The sequence below is a fragment of the Trichosurus vulpecula genome, chromosome 7, assembly GCF_011100635.1.
Source record: "Trichosurus vulpecula isolate mTriVul1 chromosome 7, mTriVul1.pri, whole genome shotgun sequence".
NCBI classification, from domain to species: Eukaryota; Metazoa; Chordata; class Mammalia; order Diprotodontia; family Phalangeridae; genus Trichosurus; species Trichosurus vulpecula.
Window position 1 is genome coordinate 160,812,338 of NC_050579.1, and position 27,396 is coordinate 160,839,733.

Consider the following 27,396-nt stretch of genomic DNA (forward strand, 5'->3'; position numbering starts at 1 on the left):
CCAGGCCCGCTGCCAACAGCAAAACCTATTCTGAGATGGCAGAAAGAAACAAGATGCCTCTTCTCTCTAGAAGCTTACTGATTCCCAAGAGACTTGAACTCATGATTCGAGTCTTGTCAGCAGAATACTTAAACCAACTAAGCCCCTTTGACATAGAAGAAATAGAGACAAGGTATAAAAGAAGAGCCTTCTCCCTCACGCATGTGAAACACACACAGGTGCTAGAGACTGAAAAAATCCGAGAGATTCTTTATTTCCCCCAATTCACTTACCTGCCCATGAATAGTCCATACCATGTAACCCTACCTGGAGGATACTTGTGTATATGTGGAAAAGGGATCTTACTCTCTCTCCAACCCTTTACAAAGCCCAGGAGTCCTTAAAGGTGCTTAAATCAGAATGTCAGTTTTCTGTGCAGTTTCACTGTTGATCACCCAGCCTGGCTTCTTGCCATGCCCACCCTCAGAGCATTCTGCCAAGAGCCAGAAACTGCTTTCTTTCACTTGTTTTTTCCTCCCCCTTGTTTGAAAGCCAATAGCAATAATCTCTCACAGGGGAAACACTTTTAAGTAGTTTCTTATGCCATCTTGAAAATACATATAGTTAAAACTTGATTGTAATGCCCCAGGACTCCGCTAGCTCCACCAGTTTGCTCCCTCACTCTCCCTCTTCTATAACTGTAGGAGGAAAAAAGGGAAAAGAATCCTTGCAAGCATTTGAAAATTGTATTAAAGAAGTTCTGCTACTTTTTAGATCAAAGTTTCACTTTGCCAGGGTAATGTGCATTAAGGAATTACCAAAACACATGACAGAGCGACATAATACTTCTTCTCCTAGTTGATTTCCAAAGGAGTTTAGAGAAAAATCAAGCCTCCGTTTCTAAGGGCAGTCTTAGAGCTGTATTTGCTCATAGAATTTCAGATATGGAAGGGAACTTAGAACTTGTGTCTGGACAGAAATTCCTTTTATAACAACCCCAGTAAATGTCATTTAGCTTCTGCTCAAGTTCTTCGAATGATAGGGAACCCACTTTGAGGTAGCTCTCTTTGGGGAGGATTTTTTTTTCCAGTCAGTGGCAAAGTTTATTGTTTTTTGGAGGGGGGAAAGCAGGGCAATTAGGGTTAAGTGCCTTGCCCAAGGTCACACAGCTAGTAAGTGTGTCAAATGTCTGAGGTCAGATTTGAACTCAGGTCCTCCTGAGTTCAGGGCTGGTGCTCTACTCACTGTGCCACCTGGCTGCCCCAAAGTTTGTTGTAACGCCCACCCATAGAAGCAGGCCGGGTTCTTAGTGAACCTGCAACTTAATGGGGCTGAGACTGATGCTTATATAGAAAAAGGACTGTGAAAGGCTCTGGATGGGATTGAGGAGTGGCAGGTAGTCTGGGATGGGCCAGGTGCGACAGGGCAAGGAATATCAAGTGAGCTAATGAGGTGATCTGGGTGGGCTGGGGTGGACTGATTACCTTGGATGGTAGTGCCAGTGATCTGAGCTGCTGAAATGGATGGGAAAATTCAGGGACTGTGTTGCTTTCAAAGACATGGTCCTTTCCTTTTAGGGGTCCAGGTCCCATCACCCCATCATTTCCCCCTCAAATGGAACCTAAAATCTTTTGGGGTAAGAGGCGAAGGTCTCAGCTTCTGAAATTGCTTCCTGCTGGCAAGGGGTGTAGAGCTGTCCCTGCCTCGGGGGTTCCAGAGAGGAGGTTGACTGGAACTGAGCACAAGCTGCATCCAGGGGACAATGGGGGGACATGGGCTGGTATCCACTGTTTGCTACCAGTTGTAGGTGAATGGTCCATAGTCTGGAAGATGAGAATTTTTTTTTTTTCTTGAGGCTCAGTCTGCTTTCTGCAGCTTTTATCCACTGTTCCTAATTCTACCCTTCAGGAAGAAACAATCTAAGTCTGCCCCTCTTCTGTATAACAGCCCTTCAGATACTTGAAGATACTTGTTGTTATACCACCTCCCCAAAGTCATCTTTTTTTCCAAGTTAAATATTCCTAATTCCATTACCTGTTTCTCAGTCTTCCACTTTTCTCACCTTCCTGGTTTTACTCATCTGCATGTAGTTCATCTTGTCTTTGTCCTTCCCAAAATGTTCTCAGAACTGAACATTATGAGTGAATTAATAAATGAACAAATGTAAAAAAAAAATTTAGTATGTACTTTCTATGTGTCAGACATTGTACTAGGCCCTGGACATAAATATAAGCAATTAGGGCAGTCCCTGCCCGCAAAGAGCTTACAGTCTAACAGGAACATAAAACATATAGGGCACTGGTGATCAATAAATATTAATCTGGAGAGGGAAGTCAGAGCGCATGGTGATTAGAGTAATAAGGCATTTCATTGAGATGCCCTTGCCAGGTTGGTAGTACTGACTTGATGAGTGTTCTCAGAACTCTAGTTGGAAAGTAGGGCAAGGAAGAGTACATGTATTTAACATGGCAAGGACATGTCTGGAGAGTGGTGTGGTGGCCTGAGCCTGGGCATCCGAAATGCTTACCAATAGGAAGATAACTTCAGTTCTTTACAGGTCTAGACTGAAGTTGGAGGAGGCATGACGTGGCCACTGGGAAGTATGTATCCCAGTATATTCCAGATAGAGCCTGACAAGGGCAGAGTACAGCAGAATCACCACCTGCGTCATTCTGAACACAGAACCAGGATGGCGGCTAATACGATGTCACACTGTTGACTCATTGAGCTTCTAGTCCGCTAAAGCCTCCGTGTCTTTTCCATAGGAACGGTTGTTTAACTGTGCCTCTTCAATCTGGTGCTATTGAAATGAATTTTTTGAACTCGAGTATGGGATTTCACATTTATCCCTATTAAATTTCATTTATTTTGATTTGGCTAGTCGTTCTAGCCGGCTTATATCTTTTCAGATCCTTGATTCTGTCATTTGCTGTATGAGTTGACCTTCCTAGCTTTGGTCGTTTGCAAACTTAATAAGTTTGCTATCTGTACCTTTGTCCAGGGCATTGATAAAAATGTTGAATGAAATGAGAACGAGGACAGATCTTTAGGTGACTTCACTAGAACCTCCCTTCCAAGTTGACAGCCACCCATTAATAACTGTTCAGCCAGTTCCGAATGTATTTAACCATACTTTCAGAGCCTACATTTCACCATCTTGGCTGTAGCAGTAGCTCGAAAGAGATTGTCTAATGCTTTGAAATCCAGACCTGCCATCTCTATGGTATTCCTCTTATCTAATGACCTCTTCAGAAAAGGACATGAGAGTTGTCTCGCATGACCTATCCTTGATGAAGCCACGCTGACTCTTAGTGACCAGTCACTGCTTCCTTTTCTAAATGCCCATGAGTCATCTTAAATAATAAGTTTTAGAACTTTGCCAGGAATAGAAATCAGACTCAGTGGCCCATAGATTGGAGACTCCACCCTTATCTATTGCTTTTTTTCTTTCAATAATTTTCCCCCCCAATTACATTTAAGTCAATTTTTAAGCATTCATTATTTTTTAAAATTTTGAGTTCCAAATTCTCTCCCTTTCTCCTCCCTTCCCCCTTCCCTGAGATAGTAAGGAATTTGATACAGGTTATACATGTGCATTCCTTGTCCATTTCTTGAAAACCAGGACAACATTTGCTTCAGTCCTGTAACGTCCTCATCTGTTTGCCATCATGTTTCAGAAATTATTCCCAGGAGTTCAGCAGTCACACACACCAGGGCATTGGGTTATAATCTGTCCAGCATTGATGATAAGTGGAGCTCGTTGAAGGTACCTAAGCACTCTCTTAACCATTTCCTCCTTTGTCCCAGAATTTAGCTCCTTCTTCCTCATTTTTGTTCTCTCCTTCCACTCTGAAAAGTCATGCTCCTTGACAGAGAAATGAAAGCTAAGAGTTAAGGGATTTTCCTAACTTTCCATCTGTTGTCATATTCCCATTCTCTTTAGATAGTTGGGTCTTCCTCTCACCCCTCCCTCCCACATAGATTAAGGGAAAAAAAAGTACCGTTTTTCTTAAGCATTCAGAGGACTGTGCCATTAGTTTACATCTCTGTAAAAACTAGTCTGGGTAGTGGGTTCCTGCCGTACCTACATCTGTCTGTTCAGAGACCTCTCCTTTTTTCTTCCCCAGAAATAGTTTGTAAGTGGGTCACTAGAATTTCATTCTTGAGAGCTTCCTGTCCACTTTGGGCCATCTCTTGTAATTTTAGGCCATGAGATCCTACTTTTTCTTCCTCTGAATTCTTTGAAATTTACTGCCCCTATACCCAGAATGTATGTTATTAATAACATTTATATTAATGGTAACTTTCAACTTTTTCTTTACCATGAATTCTATGAGCAGGTCGTTACTCTCTCCCAAGAGTCCCATCATTTTTCATTTCACCAACCAATGAAATCAGGTCCAGGTCCAAAACCAGCAGTTCTTCCACATTTGATAAAGTTAAATTGTCATTGTGGCAAAGAATTTATTAGCTGCTACACTTTTGGCAAAGAGAGATCTAATATATATTCCAAAGTGTTGAACCCTCCCCCACCCCCCATTATTTCAACATCCTTTTTCTGGGTTGGGCTCATGATTTGTTTCCTAAATTAATTCCTCATTTAATTTCTCCTTTTACCAGGTGATTTGTAATTGAGGATTTCTGCCATATCCCTTCATCTGTTGCTATTATTCCATCAATTCAAGGAAAACATTTCTTTTTTTCCCCTGCCATACATCCTCAGCCACATCCTATTCAACCTGCTTCCCCACTCCAGGTGGTGAATTCCTTATGTAAATATAGCTTCTTAATCGACAATACCATCCCCTTTATCTATTCAGTACCTTTTGAATAAAATATATACTATTTCATGTCAGATTTTGGTCTTTAATTCTAACCCCTAAGTCTCGGTAATACCTTGTAGGTCGATTTTGTCTCTTTGTATTGAGATTACAAGTAAACCTTGTTTATTGGCTATAATTTTGTAAGCACACGCTGTGAGAGAGAGAGAGAGGGGAGTGGGGCATTGTGGCACGATGGGAAGAAAATTGGTTTGGAGCTAGGAAGGTTAGGTTCAAGTCTCACCTCTGACACCTGCTGGCTATATGACCAACTCAGATCTGAGATTTTTTTTTCCCCATGCCTTTGGTATTTTTTCCTCCTTCAGATATCCTCAGTATGGACCTGGTCCAGTCTCTTGCTTTTTCATCTTTGTTTTCTTTAGTACCATTTCTGTCTCCTCTGTAACCGTATCTGAGGCTGACATTAGGGTCTGAGTAATATGGTTCTACCACCCTTCGTGGAAAATAGGGTTTGTTAAATTGTTTTTACAGACCTTTTCCATTTTCTTGTGTTTGTAGTTCTTCTCATTTTTGTCATTGGCTGTCCTTGGGATGATTCTGTTTAGTTGAGTAGGTTGTATAGTAGCTTTCTCTAAACTAGTTCTCTCCCTTGCTTCACTCTGCTCTTTGAGATAATAACTGTTCATAATTGTTCATCATCCTTCTTTGTAAGGTTTTACAAACAAATTTATATTCTGACCTGGTGTTAACTTTGGCAACCAGCTCTCTGTCAAGTAAGTCAGTTGTTTGCTTACTAAGATACTTTCTGGGCTCTTTTAGACCTCTTGTTTTGGCAATTAATTCACATTTCTTAAATTACTGGATGAAATTATTATAGTTGCTGTGTGCCATTTATGATATATTTCCCATTTTAAAACTTACAATGTTTGTTAGAGTACTTCAGGGTTATATCATTTCATATGTACAATTTTTAAAGTAATTCTGATCTTAGCTCAGAAGTTGACGATCTGACTGTATATGCCTATGCTTTGTCCATAGTAGGCAATAAATGAATGTTGATTTGAGGAAAGCCTTTATGACTGTTTAGGTATAATACTTTCCTCTCCTCCCGTAGATGTTTTTAGGCCTGTTGTTGATTTTTGGTTAGGAGAAGCTATTGCCCCAGCCCTGGTAACACTCAATTCTGAGGCTATTGGTTCTTATCAACTGGAGTTGAGGTTTTTGTGTTGAAAATTCCTGCATCCTAAGAATGGTAATGAGACCCTATTTTCCATCTGCTATTCTTATCTTAGAAATGCTTTTTTTCGAAATGTAGATTCAGGGCTAAATTCAAACCAGTGACCTATAATTCTCACTAATAATCCCTTTAATACACAAAAACCCGTGCATAGAATTAACCAGTTAAAAGCATTTACTGAGGATATAAGGACAGAAAATGAACTAGGTCCTGCCCTAAAAGAGCTTCCAGGCCATCAGGGAAATAATATGTGCATATAAGGATCGACAAAGTAAATACAAGGAAATCTGAATGGGGGGCCACTGCAGGGAATCAGGAATGGTTTCATATAGCAAGTGGCATTTGAACTGAGTTTTGAAGTAAACTGGAGATTCTAAAATATAGAGGTAAGGTGGGAGTCGGGAGGGGGACTAGGAAGGGTGACAAAGGCACAGAGATAGAGGTAGATTGTGTGTGAGGAAGACCAAGATAGGTGGATGCTTGTTGACCGACTCATAGTTTTTCTGAACCACAGAGAGTGCGAAGGAATATGTGATGTCTTTTTAATAAATCTGAAAAATTAGGTTGGAGCCAAGTTATTTTTTTTTTTTGGAGGGGGGAAGGCAGGGCAATTGGGGATAAGTGACTTGCCCAAGGTCACACAGATAGAGTGTTTCAAGTGTCTGAGGCCGGATTTGAACTCAGGTCCTCCTGACTCCAGGGCTGGTGCTCTACTCACTGCGCCACCTACCTGCCTCCGGAGCCAAGTTATAAAGGACTTTAAATGCCAAAGAGAAGAGTTTATATTTGGTCCCAAAGGTAATAGGCAGCCGCTAGAGTTTATTACAAGTGACATGATTAGACTTCTGATTTATTAACATTACTTTGGCAAGTCTTAGAAGGACATGTTAGAGAGAGGAGAGACTGGATGTGGGGAGACCCGTTAGGAGGCTCACGCAATAGTCCAGGTGAGGGGCAGTAGGGGCCAGAAGTAAGATGTTGGCCAAGTTAGTGAAGAGGAAGTAATGGATGTAAGAGATTTGAAGATACAATTGACTAGACTTGACAACTGATTAAATAGGTAGTTAAGTGGTGTAGTGGACCTGGAGTCAGGAAGACCTGAGATAAATCCAGCCTCAAAATATGACCACTCGCATGACCTTGGGCAAGTGACTTAGCCTTGGTTGGCGTCGGTGTCCTCAACCCTGAGATGGGGTTAATAATGGCATCTACCTCCCAGGGTGGTTGTGAAGATCAAATGGGATGATGTTTGTAAAGTGCTTAGCACAGCGCTTGGTACGTGGTAGGTAAATGCTAGTTGTGATGGTGATGGTGATGATGGGGAGGAGGAGGACGTGAGGTTAGCGAAAGTGAGGAGTGAAGGATGACTAGAGGAATGATAATACCCTCAGCAGAAATAAGGAAGTTGGGAGGAAGGGTGGCTTTGGGGGAAGATAACGAGTTCTGTTTTTGACACACTGATCTTGACATGCCTACAGGATACCCTTAGAGAAATTACCATTCCCCAGTTACACAATAGGCAATGATGTGAGGCTGGAACTCGGGAGAGAGACTAGGGCTGGATACATAGCTCTGGGACTCATCTCTATGGAGGTATTTAAACTATCGGGAGCTAATGAATTCACCGAGAGAGTACGTAAAGAGGGGAGAGAAGAGAGCTCAGAATAGGTCCTTGGGCTGTATATGGGTGGGATATATACATGAGATGATCCAGCAAAGGAGCCTGAAGAGGACTGTCCCCGTAAGTGCTTTACAATGATGATCTCATTTGAGCCTCACCACAACCGTGGGAGGCAGGTGCTCTTATTATCCCCATTTTACAGGTGGGGAAACTAAGGCACAGAGGTTAAATGACTTGCCCAGGGTCACATAGCTATAAGTGTCTGAGGCTGTATTTGAACTCAGGTCTTACTGATATTAGACTCAGAGCAGGTAAAAGAAGTACTAAGGGGCAGCTAGGTGGCACAGTGAGTGTAGCATCAGCCCTGGAGTCAGGAGGACCTCAGTTCAAATTCAACCTCAGACACTTGACACGTACAGCTGTGTGACCTTGGGCAAGTCACTTAACCCCAATTGCCCTGCCCCCCCACCCCCCAAAAAAAAGGATAACCAAGGGAGGGCACTGTCACAAAACCACAGGAGAGAGTATCCAAGTTGAAAGTGTGCGACAGTATCAAGCTGCAGAGGTTAAGAAGCATGGAGACTGAGAAAAGTCAATGAAATTTTGCAATTAAGAGATTAATGGTAATTGCTGATAGTATATGTCGTTCTGGGAACAAACTTCACGCACCCACTTGTGCTTTTTCTTGAATTGAAGACGCAGTAAAGGACCCTGCGTGATTATAGACCCATGTGAATGGGTTCTCGGTTTTATATACTCAAGGCTTTCTTTGTTAGCACTTAGCAACTACTTTTCCCATATTTTCTCCCCAAGATGCATTTCCAGTCCTTCTGTAATCTCTTCCTGTAGTTGACATTTCTTTGTTTTGTTTTTCTTAGCATTTGTGTCAAGGAGTCCATTATCGATGGGCCTTTTTCGTGCCCAGTGGTGTATACTTGGATGACATCGCAGAGCTAGTGGAAGCGGGAAAGGTATGTGAAACCTCCTCCCCCATCAGTGTTGCTCATGTGCCTCGTGTTGGAAATGTGAAAACTTCCCAGGACCTCGTAGATGCCACCAAGAGCTATAGCTTGTGTGATCAACTTCCTGCCTTCCCTCACCACCACTCTCCTCCATGCCCCACCCCCCGCCCCAAAAAGTATGTAAAATTAAGAATGTCTTTGGTCTTGCCAGGGTCAAAGTAGAATCAGAATCTGAGTTGAAATGGACCTTGGAGGGGGCAGCGAGGGGGCACAGTGAGTAGAGCACCGGCCCTGGAGTCAGGAGGACCTCAGTTCAAATTCGGCCTCAGACATTTGACACACTTTCTGGCTGTGTGACCTTGGGCAAGTCACTTAACCCCAATTGCCCTGCCTTCCCCGTGCAAAAAGAAATGGATCTTGGAGATTATCTAATTCAACTCCATTTTATAAATGAGGAAACTGAAGACTAGAGAGGTAAAATGGTGAGGTCAGTTCATTAGGGGCAAATCCCAAACAAGAACCCAGGTATCCTAATGTCCTGAAGAATATTCTATCATTCATTCCATTTGACCAAGTGGAGTATAATTATAAAGTTGCTAGGGTTTGTCTGAGAGGAAGACAGGAATCTGGAGATTAAGGAAGTTGATATGTGACTCCTAGAAAAAGAATTTGGGTGTAGTAAATGGCACATAGTGTTAATTGACTTCTTACTGTCTGCAGGAAGCTCTGTAGGCAAGGGGTATAGCAGGAAAAGGGAAAGGCTGAGAGTCCCAGGGTGGGGTCTTCAGAGGAGAAGTTCTGCCTGATTCTCCAGGTGGTGACAGTAGAGTTACCTAAGTCACTTGCCATGGAATTGGGGGTGTTGCAAGTACAATTCAACAAAGGCGGACTGGGGCACATTCTCTCCGAGCAAGATAATATTTTACTAACAGGGTATGAACCTGCCAATAAGAAATGGGTCAATGACTCCACTTCGGTTTTAAGCCAAAGACCCCAAGACGAAGACTTAACTCATTTTTAAAAGGTTAGAACAAAGAACAGAACAGGCTAGATGACATCATAGGGTTGAGGACAACATGATTGCTTACAGCTGAAGCACGGAGGGGGGGGAGGGGGGGGCGGGGACGGAGACGGAGACGGACACAATATGATAGGTTAGAAGCTGAGAATGATAGCTAGTCGCAGCCTCCTCCTTCTTCCTGTGATTAAGAAGTGTTCATTGTTTGAGTCCACCTGCTAGGTTAAAAGACAGTGGGCCAGACTTCTTGGGAGAGCAAACTAGACATCCTTGAAAGATAGTTTGGTGGTGTAAAGAGACTAGACTAGACTAGACTCCCTGGTGTCCCCCTGCATCCCCCAAGGAGAACAGAATTCCTTGAGGCAAGAAGAGAACAGTGATTAGCAGGAGAACTGGATGTCTAAATTTAACTCATTACAGACCCCAGGGAATTTCTGAACTAAATGCAGAGACAAAGAGCCTTGACTTAGGCAAGATCAATTAATTATAAATAGTATCAACAAAAATAATATAGAATCAATTTAATCTTCTTAGGGGAAAGATCATTCTGGGACCTGTACAACAGCATTCTTCAAGTGCAGGTTTTCATTTTGAAGATCCTTTCTTACTGCCTTGTGATTAAAAGCAATGTCTCTACCTGTGTGCTCTAAATATCTCTTGCCCACTTAACCATTTTCCTTGGAGAAAATGGTAGCCCTGACATTACAGGCCCATGGAATACCTGGTGAAGCCACATAACCTTGATTTATCTCTCTTTACCTTATGAATTATTATCAAATTTAGTCGAATGACTCCTTAAGAGTGAAGTTTTCCTCTTTGAGGTGAAGACAACTGAAATGGCCTTTTGATTAACCCTGAGATATTGCTCATAGTTATTCTCTCCTCTTTATAAGCGTAACTGCCGCTCCCCTACTACAAGCGCTCATGACCACCCTCCTAGACTGTTGCACTAGCCTCTTAACATGCCTTCTGCCTACGTTTCTTCTCCACTCGACCCCTGCTAGTTATTTGACTTATGAATGGGTCTGTTCATATCATTTCTCTCTTCAGAAAATTTCCAGTGTCCCTGTTGCCTTCTCAACTAAGTTTAGGCTCCTTTCCCTAGCATTCCAGTATCTTCACAACCAGGAACCATTCTAGCTTCCCAACTTTATCTCATATTGTTTTCTACTACATTATCTTAGCTGTAACAAAACTGGACCACTCATTGTCCCAAGGATGTGACCTACGTTTTCCTGCCTCCGTTCCTTGGATCACATTGTTCAATGTCTAGAATGTCATCTCTTGCTCTCTAGGCCTTTATGACCCAACTCGTGTCATTCTCCATGAATTTTTTTTCCTGACCTCTCCAGTTTATAATAACTTTCTCCCCTCCCCCCACCTCCAACTCACCTAGCACCTTGTTTTATACTTTTCATTGCATTTATGAATTATCCTGTATGATAATTATCTGGATAAGTGTACTATTCCCCTGCTAGACTTTAAATTCAGTGAGAGCATTGATCGTGGTTTATCCCCCCAACATCCAGCACAGTGCTCTTCACACAGTAAATAAGCATTCCTGTTTAAGTAAACATTATCAGGTAGTGGCATTGGTGTCATTGAGAGGAAAAACTTTTGAGATTCAAGTTCAACGGTAGAGACTTTGTTTTCTTCTTGCTCACTTGGAAATCTAGAACCCGTTGATAGCTTGCATCATGACATTTATACCAAAATGCTTATGACTGTGACACTTGAGCAGTGGCAGCTGCCAGGTACAAAGCATTTTCTCACTCTTATCTTGGAAGTCTACAAAATGGCTAAAGCTTCCTTCTTGGTAGGGCAGACACCAAGATATGAACAGACATCTTCACAAACCTCTCTTCCATTAATATAGCTTAGCCTGAACATCGCTAACTAGAGTAGCCAAAAGCTGTTCTTCTAGGTAAATTTTAATGCTGTCGTTTTGCTTTTTATGTCATGTACATTTGCCAAAGTTCCTTTCCTCATTCCAGAGAGCCTTATAACAAAGAATAAAAAATAAGGGGTAAAAAAATCAGTTTAGCAAAACTAACCAACATATTGAAAAAGTTTGATGTTACATAGCCCACTCCCACAGTTCCTAAGCTCTACAAAGAAGCAGGGAAGGTGCACCCTCTCATACCTCTTTGATGCTGGGCTTGATCATTTTATTACCCCATTATTCCATTTCAGTTGGCTTTGTTGTGGTTATTCCATTTACGCTGTAGCCATTGTGTCTAATTTTTTCTTGGTTTTGATTACTTTACCTTGTGTCAATTTGGAGACGTTTTCCTAATCTTCTCTGTATTCTTCATAGTCATCCTTTCCTGCAGCAAAATATATTCCGTTACGCTTGTGTACCAAAACTTGTTTGGCTATTCCCCAACAAGCAACTACTTTGTTTCCTATTTTTGCTACTACAAAAAAAAAATCAACCCGGCTGCTACAAATATTTTCGTGTAAAATTATTGACCTTGGGATAGATTGCCTAGATGTAGACCAGAAACCATTTTTATGACTGCTGTGAATTTCAGAAATCATTGTTACTTGCTCCTTAGCCCTCTTACATGATTCTCGAGGCATCAACGGGGAATACTAATCTGAACTATGTTTAAGCAGGTCACATATGGAAATAAATGCCTAGATATGACACCTCTATGTAAACAACAAAGAACCACCATGGGCTTTTAAGATGTTCAATGACAGTCTGTATCTAGAGGGTTAACTTGAAAATCTTTTCTCTGTATTTCTCCTTTGACTGTATCGTTTGCCTCTTCATATGAATTATGGGCTATGGGAAAGACCCAGTATGGAAAATCCAAAGGCACTTTGAAAGTTTCTATGGGCTAGGCTCTCAGGGGCGCTCGTGCTTTGCATTGATTGGTACCACATTTCATAAAGATGTAGCTTTAGGAAACCACAGCTAAAAGCTGTGCATTTAACCTTACTTCATTCAAGCTAAGGAGCTACAGAGTGAAAGATGGTTTATTCCTCTTCCCAAATAGTTTGGCTTGCTTTCCAAGTCTGAGTGCCTTTTCCAGAATATCTGCCAAGTCTGTATGTACCAGGTGGAAATATGTGTATATGGATTCAGTCTCATGGGTATGTGAGGGTTCTGTCCCTTAGTCTCCCAGAGGAACTATGTTCTTAGTTTGGTTTGAGTGTTGTTATTGTGGAGGTCTATTCCTGCCCTGCTCCCCACACTCCCACTCCAACTGCATACATCATTAAAATTAAGAGAGGGAGTTGGATTTGATGGTATTTTAAGATCCCTTCGGGTTCTAAAATTCTGTGACTTTACATAGCCAGAGTACTGTATTCCCCAACTCATTTCAGGTTTGTCTTGATTCCTGCCAAGTATTCAGACCATAATATGCTTACATGTCTCCTCCTTTGTACTCAAAACATAGTTGACTTTTCTCTGCCTCAAATGATTGTTTGTACAACAAAGAAGAAAATTGACTTCTCTGTATTTACCTATCAATTTTAGCAGGAGATTGATAGAATGGCTGAAAGGAGACATGATGGAAATAGAGACTGTTCTAATGTACCTCTTTTAGAGGAGAGCTACAGGAAGTAGACATCTTTGATCCTCTGTTCTCTACAAAAAAAAAAAGTATTCTCACAAGATTGTTTTGGCTTTTGACTTATTACTGCCTTAGCAGCATCTCGTTTATGTTTATACAAGGCTATGAAAGTTGATATGAGAAACCAGATGCCACATTGAGGTGTGCTTCAATATCTGGTTGTACCATTCTTTCTCATCTGGTAAAGGGCATTTAGTCTGTGATAAGAAGTTATTGTTTTGTAAGTTATTTAATTTGGGAAAGAGACAAAAATACAAAGACATGTTTTGTATGGTAAAAGGAAAGATTTTAAAATTGGGTGTAAATTTTTAAAGTTCTGATCCCCAACTATTCCATAAAAGTCCTCTTCAAATGTGGTCTGTAGCTGTTCCTAGCAAAAGTAGGTAGGTCTGTGGGATGACAGGGATGTTAACTTACTGCTAGGGCTGTGAATTTCTCTATCCATTCAGGGGGTGGGTTGGGGAGGGGAGGACGCTTTATTAAGAAAAGTTAACAAATTGTTCACACTTGGAGCCAGTGAACTCATTGCTAGGTTTCTATCCCAATAAAGTCAGTGACAGCGAGAAAGAATATACATGCAAAAATATCCATAGCATTACTGTTTGATTTTTTAAAAAGGCCATTGGATTTACTTATGTTATTTTTATTGATGCCTTTTGTTTTTGCATCGTATTGATTTCCAAATATATCCCTTCCCCCTACTTTATAAGCCATCCCTTAGAACCAAGAAATTTAAGAAGAAGTAAAGGCAGTTTAACAGAAACTAGCCAGCCCATCGACTGTGTCTGACAGTCTCTACAGTCTCTATGATGATGGGAGGGAGTTGGATTTTTTTCAGGTCTTCTCTGACGCCAAGCATGATCATTATAACTAATAGGATGTGTTTAGTTTCAGGGCGTTTTTGTTCTTTGTGTTTATATTGTGATTATGTATATTGATTTCTGGTTCTACTTCACTTTGCATTATTTCATATAAGTCTTCCCCTGCTTCTCTTTTTTATCCTGTCTGTCATTTCTTAAAATACAGCAGCACTCCATTTCATTCAGGTACCATCGTTTAGCCATTTGCCAATCAATGGGTACCTACTTTGTTTCCAGTTTTTTGCCACCACAAAAATAAAGGTAGCAGCACTATTTGCGTTGCAAAAAGTTGGAAACAAACTATGTGCCCAATACTTCAAATGACTGGACAGATTGTGGAGAGTCAGGAAAATATGGTGAAGAGGAGTTCCTCTTTTCTTTTTTCACTCCTCCCAGGACTGGTAACAGAGGAATCCTGACCCCCCACCCCCACCCCAAAAAAAATCCAAAACAGGGAGCACCACACTACAGTAGCATTGATGAGCAGTTACTTTGAGTGGCAGAAGCAAGTGGAGGAGGAAAGAGAAGAATTCCTTTTTTTGTTGGCATAGAAGGAAGAGGATGTCTTAAGCTGGGTGTCTATAGTGCAGGGACTGCCTCTGTTCATATTTTTATTTGGTAAAGGAAAGTGGGAGAAAATATATAGAATCCTCTTAGCATGTTTTGAATGTGCTTGTGTTAGGGATGGCAGGCACTGAGCAAGAGTAAAAGTGCTTCTATTAACAGGCTTCTTGTGGTATACTGAGAGGTGAACTATGAGGTCAAATCTGGCCTCAGACACTTAGTGGCTGTGTGACCCTGGGTAAGTCACTTAACCCTCTTGGTCTCAGTTCCTCATCTGTCAAATGAGCTGGAGGAGGAAATGAGAAACCACTCCAGTATCTCTGCCAAGAAAACCCCAAATGGAGTCATAAAGAGTTAGACACGACTGAAACAACTGAACAACAGCTGATTGAATCTAGGTATAAACAAGATGCTTTTTAACTATGTGACCTTGGGCAAGTCAGTTCTTTTTTCTGGAACCCAAGTTTCTTCTTCTTTAAAATGCAAAGGTTGGAATAGATGATCTGAGGTCCCTTCCAGCTCTAACTTTGCGGTTCCCGCCCCTCCCCCTGAGTAGTCTGCATCAGAGAAGCTATAGCAGTGTCATCAGATAAATGATACTTCAGTGTATGTCACCTCGCTCTCCCTAGGCCTGGATTTTCATTTTAATCCCCCTGTCCCTAACAAACAAGTGTTCTGGACTCCCTGCCTGATGCGTGTGGCTGTAAATAGTTTCTGTCTCATTATCTAGCTAATCTCCATTTGTTATCATACAGTCATCCAGCAGTGGCATCTACTCACCAGTTAACAGGAAGAATTTTGTCATTGTTTGCCCCTTATGGGAAAAGCTGAATGACTCATGGTCAGCCCTTTTAGGGAGATCCACACAATAGCCCCGATCAGCCATCCAGATTAAAGCGTTTAATACCCTGAGTTGTTGGTATCATCAGTTCAGTATTCGTGTCGTGCTAGAGCCAAAAGTTTTAGAGCAGGTCATAATTTTTAGAAAGGGGAAGTAGAGGAACATGGTGAATGATGTTCCAAGGGGCAACAGGGTGGGTTTAGGGATTCTCACGGAGATCCCTAGGGCTGTTGGACTCGTTTGGTTCCTCCCAAGTGTTCGAGATGGCTAAGAATAATGACTGCCCTCCAGCCTCATTATTTTCACCTGCTCTCTGTTCGGACTTTCCTGTAAGCTCGACCAATAATAGGGCCCAAAGATGATCCTTTTGTTTATCTCATTTCCCTCAAAGGTCAGCCCAAATGCCACCTTCTACACGAGGTCTTTCCTGATATTCCAGCTGCTAGTGCCTTTCCCACAAAAAATTTACCCTGTATTTATTTTATGCATATCCATATGTGTACATGTTGTCTTCCACAATGGAATGTTACGTGGAGGGCAGGGGCTTTTATTTTTGTCTTTGTATCCTGGGCAGCTAGGTGGTGAGGTGGATAGATCACCAACCCTGGAGTCAGGAGGACCGGAGTTCAAATTCAGCCTCAGACACTTACTAGCTGTGTGACCCTGGGCAGGTCACTTAGCCCTGTTTGCCCCAGTTTCCTGATGAGCTGGAGAAGGTAATGGCAAACCCCTCCAGTATCTCTGGTGTCATGAAGAGTGGGACACAACTGAACAACAACAGCCCTTAGAAGCTAACATCGTGCTTTGCATATAGTAGGTTTGCTTATTAATTATGTCTAGAATTTTGCAGTTTCCTTTTTTCAAATCCATTGTCTAGTTTTCGTCTCTGCGCAGCCCTGTTAGGGTAGTAGGACAGCTGTGGTTATTCCTGTTGTATAGATGAGGAGACAAGCTCAGAGGTCGTGTACCTTGCACGCAGTCATTAAGGAGGTGAGAAGGAGCGCAGCAGGGACCTGAGATTCCATCAGTATGGAGAAGTCCCTCCAGATCGACAACTCAGTCTGTATCCTTGGAGCTTCCTGCGCCCCTGAGGCTAACTCATTGGCCGTAGATCTACAACTAGCCATAGGCAGGACTTGAACACAGATCTATCTTACTCCAGAGCCAGTCCTCTCTCCACCGTGCCTTACTGCCTCTCACCCAAGGTCGGGAAGTCTAAATTATGAAACCTCTGCTACAGCCCAGGGCTCCTGATGCCAAGCACATGAGCCTGTATCCACTCCAGGGGCGCACGGGCCAGGACAGGAGGCTGCAGATGTCAGGTGCTGAGCACTTCAGGGGTTATCATCAGTCCTCATATTTGGGGAACAGTCTGTCATCGGTAACACGGGTTCAGTTGTAGTAGCCTAGTGCCTCCTGGGGCTCCAGTGATCTTCGCCTAGTGTGACTTTGCACAGTAAGGAAGACTAGCTGTGGAAAATGAAGGGTAGCCTATGGTGTCTCTTCACGATCAAGGCAGTACCAGAATGTTCCATGATTCTGCTTGGTTATCTTGTTCCTCCTCTTTGCAGACTTGAAAGTGCCGTATAAGAGGGTTAGTCTGTCAAAATTTCAGACAGGTGTAGAAACTGCTCTTGGTATACAAATTCACTTTGACTTCTCAGAAAAAATCATTTCCAGTTTTTTAGAGAAGGATCCTTTTTCTGAATGGGACAATATTCTGATAACCTGGCATAATAAATTAACATATACATTTTAGTGTCAAAGGAGCTCCCATTGGCAGGTCGGTGGCACAGAAGATCTGAATTCACATGTGGCCTTAGAAACGTACTAGGTGTGTGATCCCGAGGAAGTCACTTAACCTCTTTCTGCTCAGTTCCCTCATCTGCAAAACGGGACTAACAGCCCCTCCCTGCTAGCATCATTATGAAGGTAATACAGGATAACATTTAAGTGCTTTGCAAACCTTAAAGTACTGAAATACTACCCCTAATCCCACGTACAATCTCTGAGGCGGGTTGTATCAATATTATTGTCCCTTTTTTGAGAGTGAGGAAGAAGTTGACTTGCCCCAGATCACCCCACCCCCTTAGTTCTTGAGACAGTCAATCAGCACACATTACTTCGTGCTAGGTTCTATAGAAGTGCTAGCAATTACAAAGAAATAGCAAAGCCTCCTTGCCCTCAAGGAGCTCACACTGTAATCGGAGAGTTAAGGTGCGTCAGTGGGGACACCTACTGAGCACGTGGAAGGTAATCTCAGAAAAGATTACAACAAAGGGTGGCAGCTGAATTCTCTTGAAGAAAACCAGAGATCACTTGGGAGAGGTGAAGGAGGAGAGCAGTCTAGAACTTCAAGTATGAGCAACAATGAGTAGACCAGAGAGTATGTACGCTGAGGGGGTATTGTGCAAAAACGTTGTACAGGTGGCTAGGTAGGTACCAAGTTAGGAAGAACTCTAAATACCAAATAGTTTATATTTGATCCTAGAGGTAGTAGGGGGTCACTGGAGTTTACTGAGTAAAAGAATGATGTGAACAGACTTATCCTTTAGGAAAATCACTTCTGGCAGTCTTGCAGGTTACGGACTACAGAGACTAGAGGTCTAGAGCACGAACAGAAGGCTCTTACGATAGGCTGGGCAAGAGGTGCTAAGTACCTGAACCATGATGGTGGTTACATGAGAGAGAGTGTGGAGGTAGCAACAAGATTTGTGCTGATTGGGCATGTGGGGTTAATGAGAGTGAGTAGTCAGAGATGGCACTTGGATTACAAACCTGGGTAACTGGAAGGATGGTTATAGGAAGTTAGAGAATTGGACTTTAGGGGAAAGATAATGAGTTCTGTCTTGTGCGTGTTGCATTTGAAGTGCCTATAGGATACTTAGTTTGAAGTGTATGATAGGGAATAGCTGGTGGTGACAGACTGTGACTTAGGCTGGATACATAGATCTGGGTATTACTGGCCTAGAGATGACATTTAAACCTATGGTTGATGACATAGTTCCCAAGTGAGAGTAAAGAGAGAGAAAAGATGAGATTCCCTGGCAGAACCTTGCTGTACACCCAAGGGGGCTGGATATGTGGATAATGAACCAGTAAAGGAGACTGAGAAGTGGTTAGGCAGGTAGAAGGAGAGCCAAGACACTGCAGTGTCACCAGAAACCAGTGAATGTCTAGGAGGAGGTGATTGCTACATAGATCTGGGAATTATATGCATAGTGATGGAAATTGAACTGAACTATGGAGGTCAACAATTGAGAGGGTGTAGAGAGTGAAAAGGAAGCAGGCCAAGGACAGAGCCACTAGCCCACAGTGGGTGGATGTGACATGGATGGAGATCCATCAAAGATTGAAAAGCTGTAGTTAGATGAGGAGGAGGAGAACCAAGGAAGAATGGTGTTAGGAAAAACCCAGAGGGGAGAAGGCATCCAAGATGAGAAAGTGGTCATTGGTGTTAAATGCTGCAGATCAGGTTTGAGGCCATTAGACTGGCAATTAAGAGACTGTTGATAAATTTGGAGAAGGCAGTTTCAGTTGAATGATGAGATAGGAAACAGTGGGGTTAGATGAAAGTGGGAGAAGTAGTAAAGGCATCAAGTATAAACAGCTATATGCTGGAGTTGAGCTGAGAAGGGGAAAAAAGATACAGGGTGATAGTATGAATTGTAGGCCCTTGTGAGGGTTTTTTAAGAATAGGGGAGACATAGACTGTACGCTACAAGAAAGGAGCCAGTAGATAGGGAGAGATGGAAGATTAGAGAGTGAGGGTGATGGAAGGGTGAGTCTGCTGGAGACACAACTAAGAATACCTGTAGAGGGGTTGGCCTCAAGCAGAAAGGATGTCTTTTCACCAGAAGCTGAAGTGAGTGAATGAAGCAGGTAGTGGGGGATGATGTTAAGAATGGGAGATGAAAAAGGGAAGAGGGAATTCTGGCAAATGGCCTCAATGAGGGATAAGGAAGGGTTCTCACCTGTGAGAGGGTAGGTGGAAGAGGTGTTATGGAAAGCTTAAAGAGAGAAGAGAAAGTTTGGAACAGCTTCTGTAGTGATGAGGGTAGAGAATCCATCAGGAAGGACTAGAGGGAGATTGGGTAACATAAATTTGTGGTGGGCCTAGTCAGTGTGGTTTTGTGACTTCTTCTAGCTCTGTTCAGCAGCATGTAAGAAGGAGCGCTGGAGGTAGATGTTGGAAGTGGTCCAGGGTTGGATTTTGGTGAGGTGTGATCGGCAATAGCAAAAGGAGGCAGAAGGTTTGAGAGTAGAGAATAGTGGCTATCCCAGAGGTTGATGTTGGACAGGGCTGGCTAGATAGTAACGTCAGAGCAGGGTAGTGATGGCCTGGGAGATCACAGTGAGGATACAGAGTAGGGCAAAGGGTTACAAAGCATAGCAAGAGCTGAAGTAATAAAAGCTGGCCATCAGATAAAGTGGTATGAGAGTGTACAGCCAGTAGTCAGAGGTGCAGCTACTTCAGGAGGAAAACAAGTCTCAGTGAGTGTCAGAAGAGAAAAGGAATGAGAGAGGAAGAAGTTTACAATGAAAAGCTTGCTGATTACGGGATGGGAGTTCCATAGTGATCAGTGAAAGGAGTGCAGATCTATAGTGTCACCTGAGTGGGGTGAAGGTGATGCGGTTGAGAATGAGCGAGCTGGCAGGAGAATTTCTCTTTGGCAGTTACAGGTTCTGTACTACTGTTATGAGGAGAGTAAGATGGTGGGTGAGACTATGTTACCCATTTCTGAATGAGGCTAGACATAGTCCCAGTGAATAATCAGAGATCCCCTAAGAAAGGCAGATGACTAGAAGGTCCAAGGTTTTCCAGGCCTTGTCGGGGGCAGTGTTGTCCCTGGGAGGCCTCAGCCCACCTCATGGCAGGTACAAGCAGGAGGTAGTATGTCCAAGATCAGGGAAGGGAGATGGTAACATATTGCAGGGGCCCTGGCTTGTGGCAAGAGCAGTGTTGGGGGCCTCTAGACACTGAAGCAAAGAGACAAGATGGTGGCATGACCCAGGGCCTCCACCTGACCAGGACTAGTGCCCAGTCCCTAGACTCCCCAGTCCATTGTTTTTCCTGTATTGTTAGAAACTGTTGGGGCAGCTAGGTGGTGAAATGAATGGAATGCTAGGCCTGGAGTCAGGAAGACCCCAGTTCAAATCCAGCCTCAGATACCTACTAGCTTTTGACCTGGGCAAACCATTTAACCATTATTTGCCTCAGTTACCATAACTGTAAAATGAAGATATTAACTGCAGCTACCTCTCAGGGTTGTCGTTATAATCACAATGTGTTCTGAGGATCAAATGAGATAACATTTGTAAAGCACTCCATGCAGCATCTGGCACTTAGCTTATAAATGCTTATTCCTTTCCTTTCATTCCCTGTTGTCTCTAGAGTGAAGGTCTTCAGATATCACTTACAGTCATGTATGTATGTATAGTTAGGTATGCACCCACTCACTCCTCTTTATGTATCTTTGATCCCACTCCTTCACCTGTATAAAGAAGTATGCACATTTCCTTCCTGAAAGCTTCCCACCCCCGGTGGATTGCACTAAGACTTTTGGGATGCCCTGTGTTTGCTGGTGGTTTGGCTTAGATTGCTCTTTTCCTTAAAAAAAAAAATCACCTCTTTTCCAAACCTCCCTGTTACTTTAGAAGGCACCACCATCCTTCCAGTAACCCAGGTTTGTAACCTTGGTGTCTTCCTCTGCCCTTCACACCTGCTCAAGAAACTCTAGTGGCTCTCTTTTACTTCTACGACCAGCTTCTCTGGCATTTAAAGCTGTCTCCCTTTGTAGCCTTACACATTACTTCCCTCTCCTCCTCACTCCCCTTTTTCTTTCTCTTTTTTGTACTAGCTGTCCTCCATACCCAAAATGCACTGCTTCTTCAACTCTATTTTCTGGAGTCCTTGGTTTCCCCTCAAGATTCAGCTCAAGTGCCACCTTCTCTATGAAGCCCCTTCGGTGTCTCCCCAAACTGCTGTGTCTCATGCACATTCCTCTCTTAGGCATTCACTTACATAGATGCCTGTTCCCCTCTGTTAGAACGTAATTTCCTTAACGGCAGGGACCGTTTCTCTTTCCTTTTCTACCTTTTTATGCTCCTCATGAGTCTTTCTGTCTCTGGCATTCAGCACTGTGCCTGATGTGTTCTAGGCACTTACTGCATACCTGGTGATTTGTTGGTGATGGAGTTGGAGGAGTCTGCAAGTAAACTTGGCATTCTACAAGAAGAGGGGATGGAGTGGAAAGAGCCCAGAATTCAGAACCATACATTTGAATCCCAGGCTCTGTCCCTTCTCTGTGTGACCTTGGCCGTGTCACTTATCCTTTCTGGGCCTCAGTTTCCTCATCTGTGAAACGAGGGGGTTGGACTCAATGACATCTTAGGTCCTTTGAGCTTTACAGAGCTGTGATCTATTCTTGCTGTGTTTTGACTGGACTGAGTGTGTACATGCAATAGAAACCCTTTTATAGCTGGTTCATTTTTTTTTGGTTCCATTTTCTGTCCAGCCATATAATTTCTTAAAGCATGCATCTTGTTAGAGTAAATGGTCTGTTACCTTGCTTGTAATCAGCATAGCACTCATAAAAGAAAACTGCTTGTAAAATGCATGGGTAGATGTTTGCCTTATGACAAATCTGTTTCTGCCCGTAGAGCCTTCAGAGCTATTCAGTTGAAATACCACATGGGCAATTATCGATTTTTATTTAAACTTTTATAAGGGTTGAACTGCATTCCTGGAGGGGAGGGGGATGAGGAAGTGAACAAGTGTCTTATTTCAGAGGGAGGCTATTGACAGAATAAATGGCACATTAAAAATAACGAGCAGGCACTTGGGCATTATGAGCAGCGTGTGATGACTCTCCAACAGGAGTCCAGCTGCCACCACCCTATGCTCTGGCATGGAGACCCTCTCCTGGCTTCCCACCTTCAGAGCCAGGTCCCACCCAAAGCAAAGAAGCATTGTGGAGACTTTGATCCTCCAGGCATTTATTAAAATCTTTGCCTTATGTTTAGATGTCATGGAAGATACAGTAGTAATGGAAGCCATAGACCTTGCGCCAGTGACTTCATACTTCTGTTGGGAACACATCCCATCCATTTATCTATTTTAATGGGTTTTTTTCCCCAATTACATGTAAAAACAATTTTTATCATTTAAAAAAAAAACTTTTGAGTTCTAAATTTTCTCCCTCCGTCACCTCCCCATCCCTGAGATGGCAAGCAGTTTGACATAGTCTATACATGTGCAGTCATGCAAAAGGTTTTCATATTAGTCATGTTGTGAAAGAAAACGTAGACCAGAAAGAAGAAAAGTAAAGAAAGTTGAAAAAATGTATGATTTGATCTGTGTTCACCAGTCCTTTCCCTGGAGGCATGTGTGGCAGTTTTCATAAGTCCTTCTGAATCATTCTGGATCGTCGGATTGCTAAGAATGGTGAAGTCCTTTGTGGTTGATTATCATGTGATATTGCTGTTGTGTATGCTGTTGTGCTGGTTCTTCTCACTTCATTTGCATCATTCTCTGAGTCTTTCCAGATTTTTCTGAATGTATCCTCATCATTTCTTATAGCCCAATAACATACCATCACAGTCACACACCACGACTTGTTCAGTTGTTCCTCAGCTATGGGCATCCATCCCCTCAGTCTCCAGTTCTTTGCCAGCACAAAAGTAGCTGCTCTAAGTATTTTTGTACGTATAGGACATTTTCCTTTTTTTTATTATTTCTCTGGGACATGGGCCCAGTGTTGGCATTGCTGGGGCAAAGGGTACACATGATTTTATAGCCCTTTGGGCATACATAGCTCCAAGTTGTTCTCCAGAGTGGTTCACAACTCTACCAACAGTGTTTTAGTGTTGCAGTTTTCCCATATCCCCTCCCAACATTTGTCATTTTCCCTTTCTATCATATTAGCAAATCTGATAGGTATGGGGTGGTACCCCAGAGTTGTTTTAATTTGCATTTCTCTAATCAGTGATTTAGAGCATTTTTTCATATGGCTATAGATAGCCTTGATTTCTTCATCTGAAGACTGCTTGTTCATATCTTGTGACCATTTATCAGTTGGGGAATGACTTATAGTCTCATAAATTTGACTCAGTTCTCCATATTTTGAAAAATGAGGCCTCTATCAGAGAAGCTTGCTATAAAAAGTTTTTCAGTTATGATGACTAACTGTGTATTTCCTTCCATCCTAATTTTTCCCATTTATCCTACTCTGTCTCCTTTCACCCTGTTCCTCCTCGAGTGTTTTGCTTTTGACCACTGCTTCCCTCAACCCACCCTCCCTTCTGTCAGCACCACCATCCCCTTCTGGTATCCTCTTACCCTCCTGTTTCCATTCAGGGTAAGTAAGATACCTTTCCATAACCAGCTGAGTGTGTTTATTATTACTTCTTTGAGCTACTTCAGGGAGAGTAAGGTTCAGTCATTGTCTGCCACCCCCCATCCCCATCTTCCCCTTCACTGTAAAAGCTAAATAATTTATGCCTTTCTACCTTTTCCTTCTCCCAGTGCACCCTTCTTTTTCACCCCTTAATTTTTTTTTAGATATTCCATCATAGTCAATTTATACCCATGCCCTCTGTCTACTATTCTATATACTAATTCTCTGTATACCTCCTAACTGCCCTAATAATGATAAAGTTCTTAGGAGTTACAAGCATCATCTTCCCATGGAGGAATGTAAACAGTTTAACCTTATTGAATCTCATATAATTTCTCTTTCTTGTTTACCTTTTTATACTTCTCTTGAGTCTTGTATTTAAAAGTCACATTTTCTATTTTGCTCTGGTCTTTTTGTCAGGAATGTTTGAAAGTCCTCAATTTCATTAAACATCCATTTTTTCCCCTTGAAGGATTATACTCACTTTTGCTGGGTAGGTGATTCTTAATTGTAATTCTAGCTCCTTTGTCCTCCAGAATATCATAGTCCAAGCCCATAGCTTCTCTAATGTGAAAGCTGCTAAATCTTGTATGAGCATATGAGTCCACAATATTTGAATTGTATTGAGTAATTGAATTCTTTTTTTCTGCTTGCAGTATTTTTACCTTGACCTGGGAGCTCTGGAATTTGAATATTCCTGGGGGTTTTCATTTTGGGAGCTCTTCCAGGAGATGATCTGTGGATTCTTTCCATTTTCACTTTACCCTGTGATTCTAGGATATCAGGGCAATTTTCCTTGATAGTTTCTTGAAAGATGATGTCTAGATCTTTTTTTGATCATGGCTTTCAGGCAGTCTAATAATTCTTAAATTATTCCTTCTCGATCTATTTTTTTAGGTGATTTGTTTTTCTACATTTTCTTCTATTTTTTTCCATTCTTTTGATTTTTGTTTCTCAGCGTCTCATGGAAACATTCACTTTTGCTTCCTTTTAAAACCATTTAGCCAATTCTACTTTTCAAGGAGGTCTTTTCTTCATTGAATTTTTGTACATCTTTTTCCATGTGGCCAAATCTGCTTTTTAAGGAGTTCACTTCAGTGGATTTTTTTGCCTCTTATCATTTGGCATATTCTGTTTTTTAAGATGTTGTTTTCTTTAGTGTTCCTATGTGCCTTCTTTACCAAGCTTTTGTCCTTTTTTCCCTTGATTTTCTTGCATTACTCATTTTTTTCCCAAATTTTTCCTCCACTTTGCCCATTTTTTAAAATCCTTTTTGAGCTCTTCTAGGAATTCTTTTTGGGCATGAGACCAGTCCACATTTTTCTTTGAAGCTCTGAATGTAGCTCTTTTGACTTTGTTTTCTTCTGAGTTTGTATTTTTAACTACCCTGTCACCAAAGTAACTTTCTGTGGTCAGGCCTTTTTTTGTTGTTGTTGTTATTTGCTCACTTTCCCAGCCTATTTCTTGACTTTTACTTTATGTTAAAGTTGGGCTCTGCTCCTGGGGTGGGGGAGGCACTGTTTTTCATGCTACTATTTATAGAGCTAGTTCTGTAAATTTTCAGTTCTTTTGAGGTGACATGATCTAAGGAGAGATTTGGTCACTGTTCTCCTGGCCTGTACTCTGGTCCTATGAGTGACTACAAGCACTCTTTTCTGCCCCGGAATTGTAAAGAGGGTCCCCCCTTCCCCGAGTCCCACTGTAGTATGCTAGTGTTCCTCCTCCCTGTGGGGCTGTGACCTAGAGCTGTATATGGGCTTTGGTAGATGTACTTATTTCTAGCCTGTTAACATTGTCTTTTTACTCATGTTTTTACAGGTCCAACCAGTTATTGAACAAACCTTCCCTTTTTCTCAAGTTCCCCAAGCCTTCCTGAAGACAGAAGGTGGACATGCACGAGGAAAGACAGTGGTTAATGTAGTTTAAGAAAAAGAAAATACACTGAATGTTGATTGACAGATCTTCTGGCACTTATTGTTTGGCTCTGGTGTGTGCCCCTCACCTCCCCCCACCCCAGTCTCCTTCCTGACTCTCCTTTTCCACATTTATCAGAGGTTTAATGAGCATAGTTTTGATAGTTCTCAGGAGATGAGGGAAAATGTCTTCACATTTCCCTGAGTGTCTAGCCACAAGTCTGATTTAAGAGTTCCTGACTTAGGATTTTCCACTGCCCACATTAAGTGCTGCCAGAATGAAGCTGAACCAGAGCTGATTGCAGCTGCTTCTTCCATCATGTTCTTTGTGAAGCACCTGATTCATTAGGTAATAGGAGTGCTACAGGGAGGGGTAGGGCTCCTGCCCAGAGGTGACCTCCAGGAGGTCCTTGGAGGAGCCCTTGACTGCAGGAACTAGTGTTCAAGGTCTCTGCTCTGCCTCTCGCACCTTGGGGGGGTCAGGAGACAGGCACTGAAGGAAGGCCTGAAGTCCCAGGGCTGTCAAAAGGTGAGCAAAGTGGAATTGTGGGAGGAGCAGTGGGTGTGTACTTCAGGAATCCTGCGTCTTCCACTCGCTATCCCTGTGACAGGTCATTCCTGCTCTAAGCCCCGTCCTCATCTCTAGGGACAGGAGCTGGAGCAGAGGCTTCTTTGGCATAGGGAGCTCCTGGAAGAGGAAACTCCCATCAGTGTGGGTAGCACCTTTCCTGTAACTTTTATAGCTTTAGAGAATTGTCCTAATACTGGTCAGAGATTGAACTTGAATCCAGGTCTTTCTGGCTATTGGGTCAGTTCTCTATCTACTACACCCTGCTTCCTTATCTGAAAGAGATAATTTTATGTGAGCTACCAACTTCATAGGATTATGAGGATCAAATGAGATAATATATATAAAGCACTTTGTAAACTATAAAAACTGTACAGCTCTAAGTTGTGTTGAGGACTTTTTTGCAATTGTATGTTTTAATTTTTTTTCTCCAAAGCCCCCAGCTTCTCCATGCAGCAAAAATCCATGTTTTTAACAAATATTCTTCCATTGATGCTATATGGCCCATAAATTATGGAACATGACAATCTTCAAAGAATCTAAATTGTGAGTCATGTAGGAGGAGGAGGATAGTGGGCATAAAAAGGCTACAGTCTATTACCAAGAACAATTTGTATGCCAGAAGTGGTATAAAAGATGGATGTAGAACTGGAAAATGGCTGCTCATGTAACCAAGAGTGAGAAATGAGATGGACAGGCCAGGTGTGGCACCCATGTGATGTCAGAAGACTTAGAGGCAGGGTATATGGGATGAGAAGGCAGGCCTGGATTGTAGCCTGGCACCATCGGTGCTGAAATCGTAGCACCATCAGGATTTCCTCATGCTGCCTTTCAACCATGTTAGCTGTGCCTGTTAGAACCTAGAACTGATCAGTAGCCCATCTTCCCAGCCAACTTAGATTTCTCTTTTGCACATTCTCCTTTATAGAACAGAGTGACCCTTTTACTTGGGCCCTGTTCTGTCTGTGTGACCAGTGTGGTTACTCTAAATACAGAACCATCCTTTCTCACTTGAAGGTCTTTAGACTCTTGCTCTCCACTGTGATCCCTCCAGCCTGACCTGCTA

At 42.4% G+C, this 27,396-nt stretch overlaps 1 protein-coding gene across 3 annotated transcripts in view; it reads left to right on the forward strand.

Moving 5' to 3' along the window:
* Positions 1–25,810, forward strand: part of RTN4IP1 (reticulon 4 interacting protein 1) — a 62,760-nt gene extending 36,950 nt beyond the window's left edge. For all 3 annotated transcript variants that reach the window (XM_036765928.1, XM_036765930.1, XM_036765931.1), the window contains 2 exons: positions 8,497–8,589; positions 25,668–25,810. In XM_036765928.1, the coding sequence (XP_036621823.1) occupies positions 8,497–8,589; positions 25,668–25,775 (201 nt within the window). In that variant the 3' untranslated portion in view covers positions 25,776–25,810. The remainder of the gene's footprint in view (positions 1–8,496; positions 8,590–25,667) is intronic.
* Positions 25,811–27,396: the final 1,586 nt, after the last annotated feature.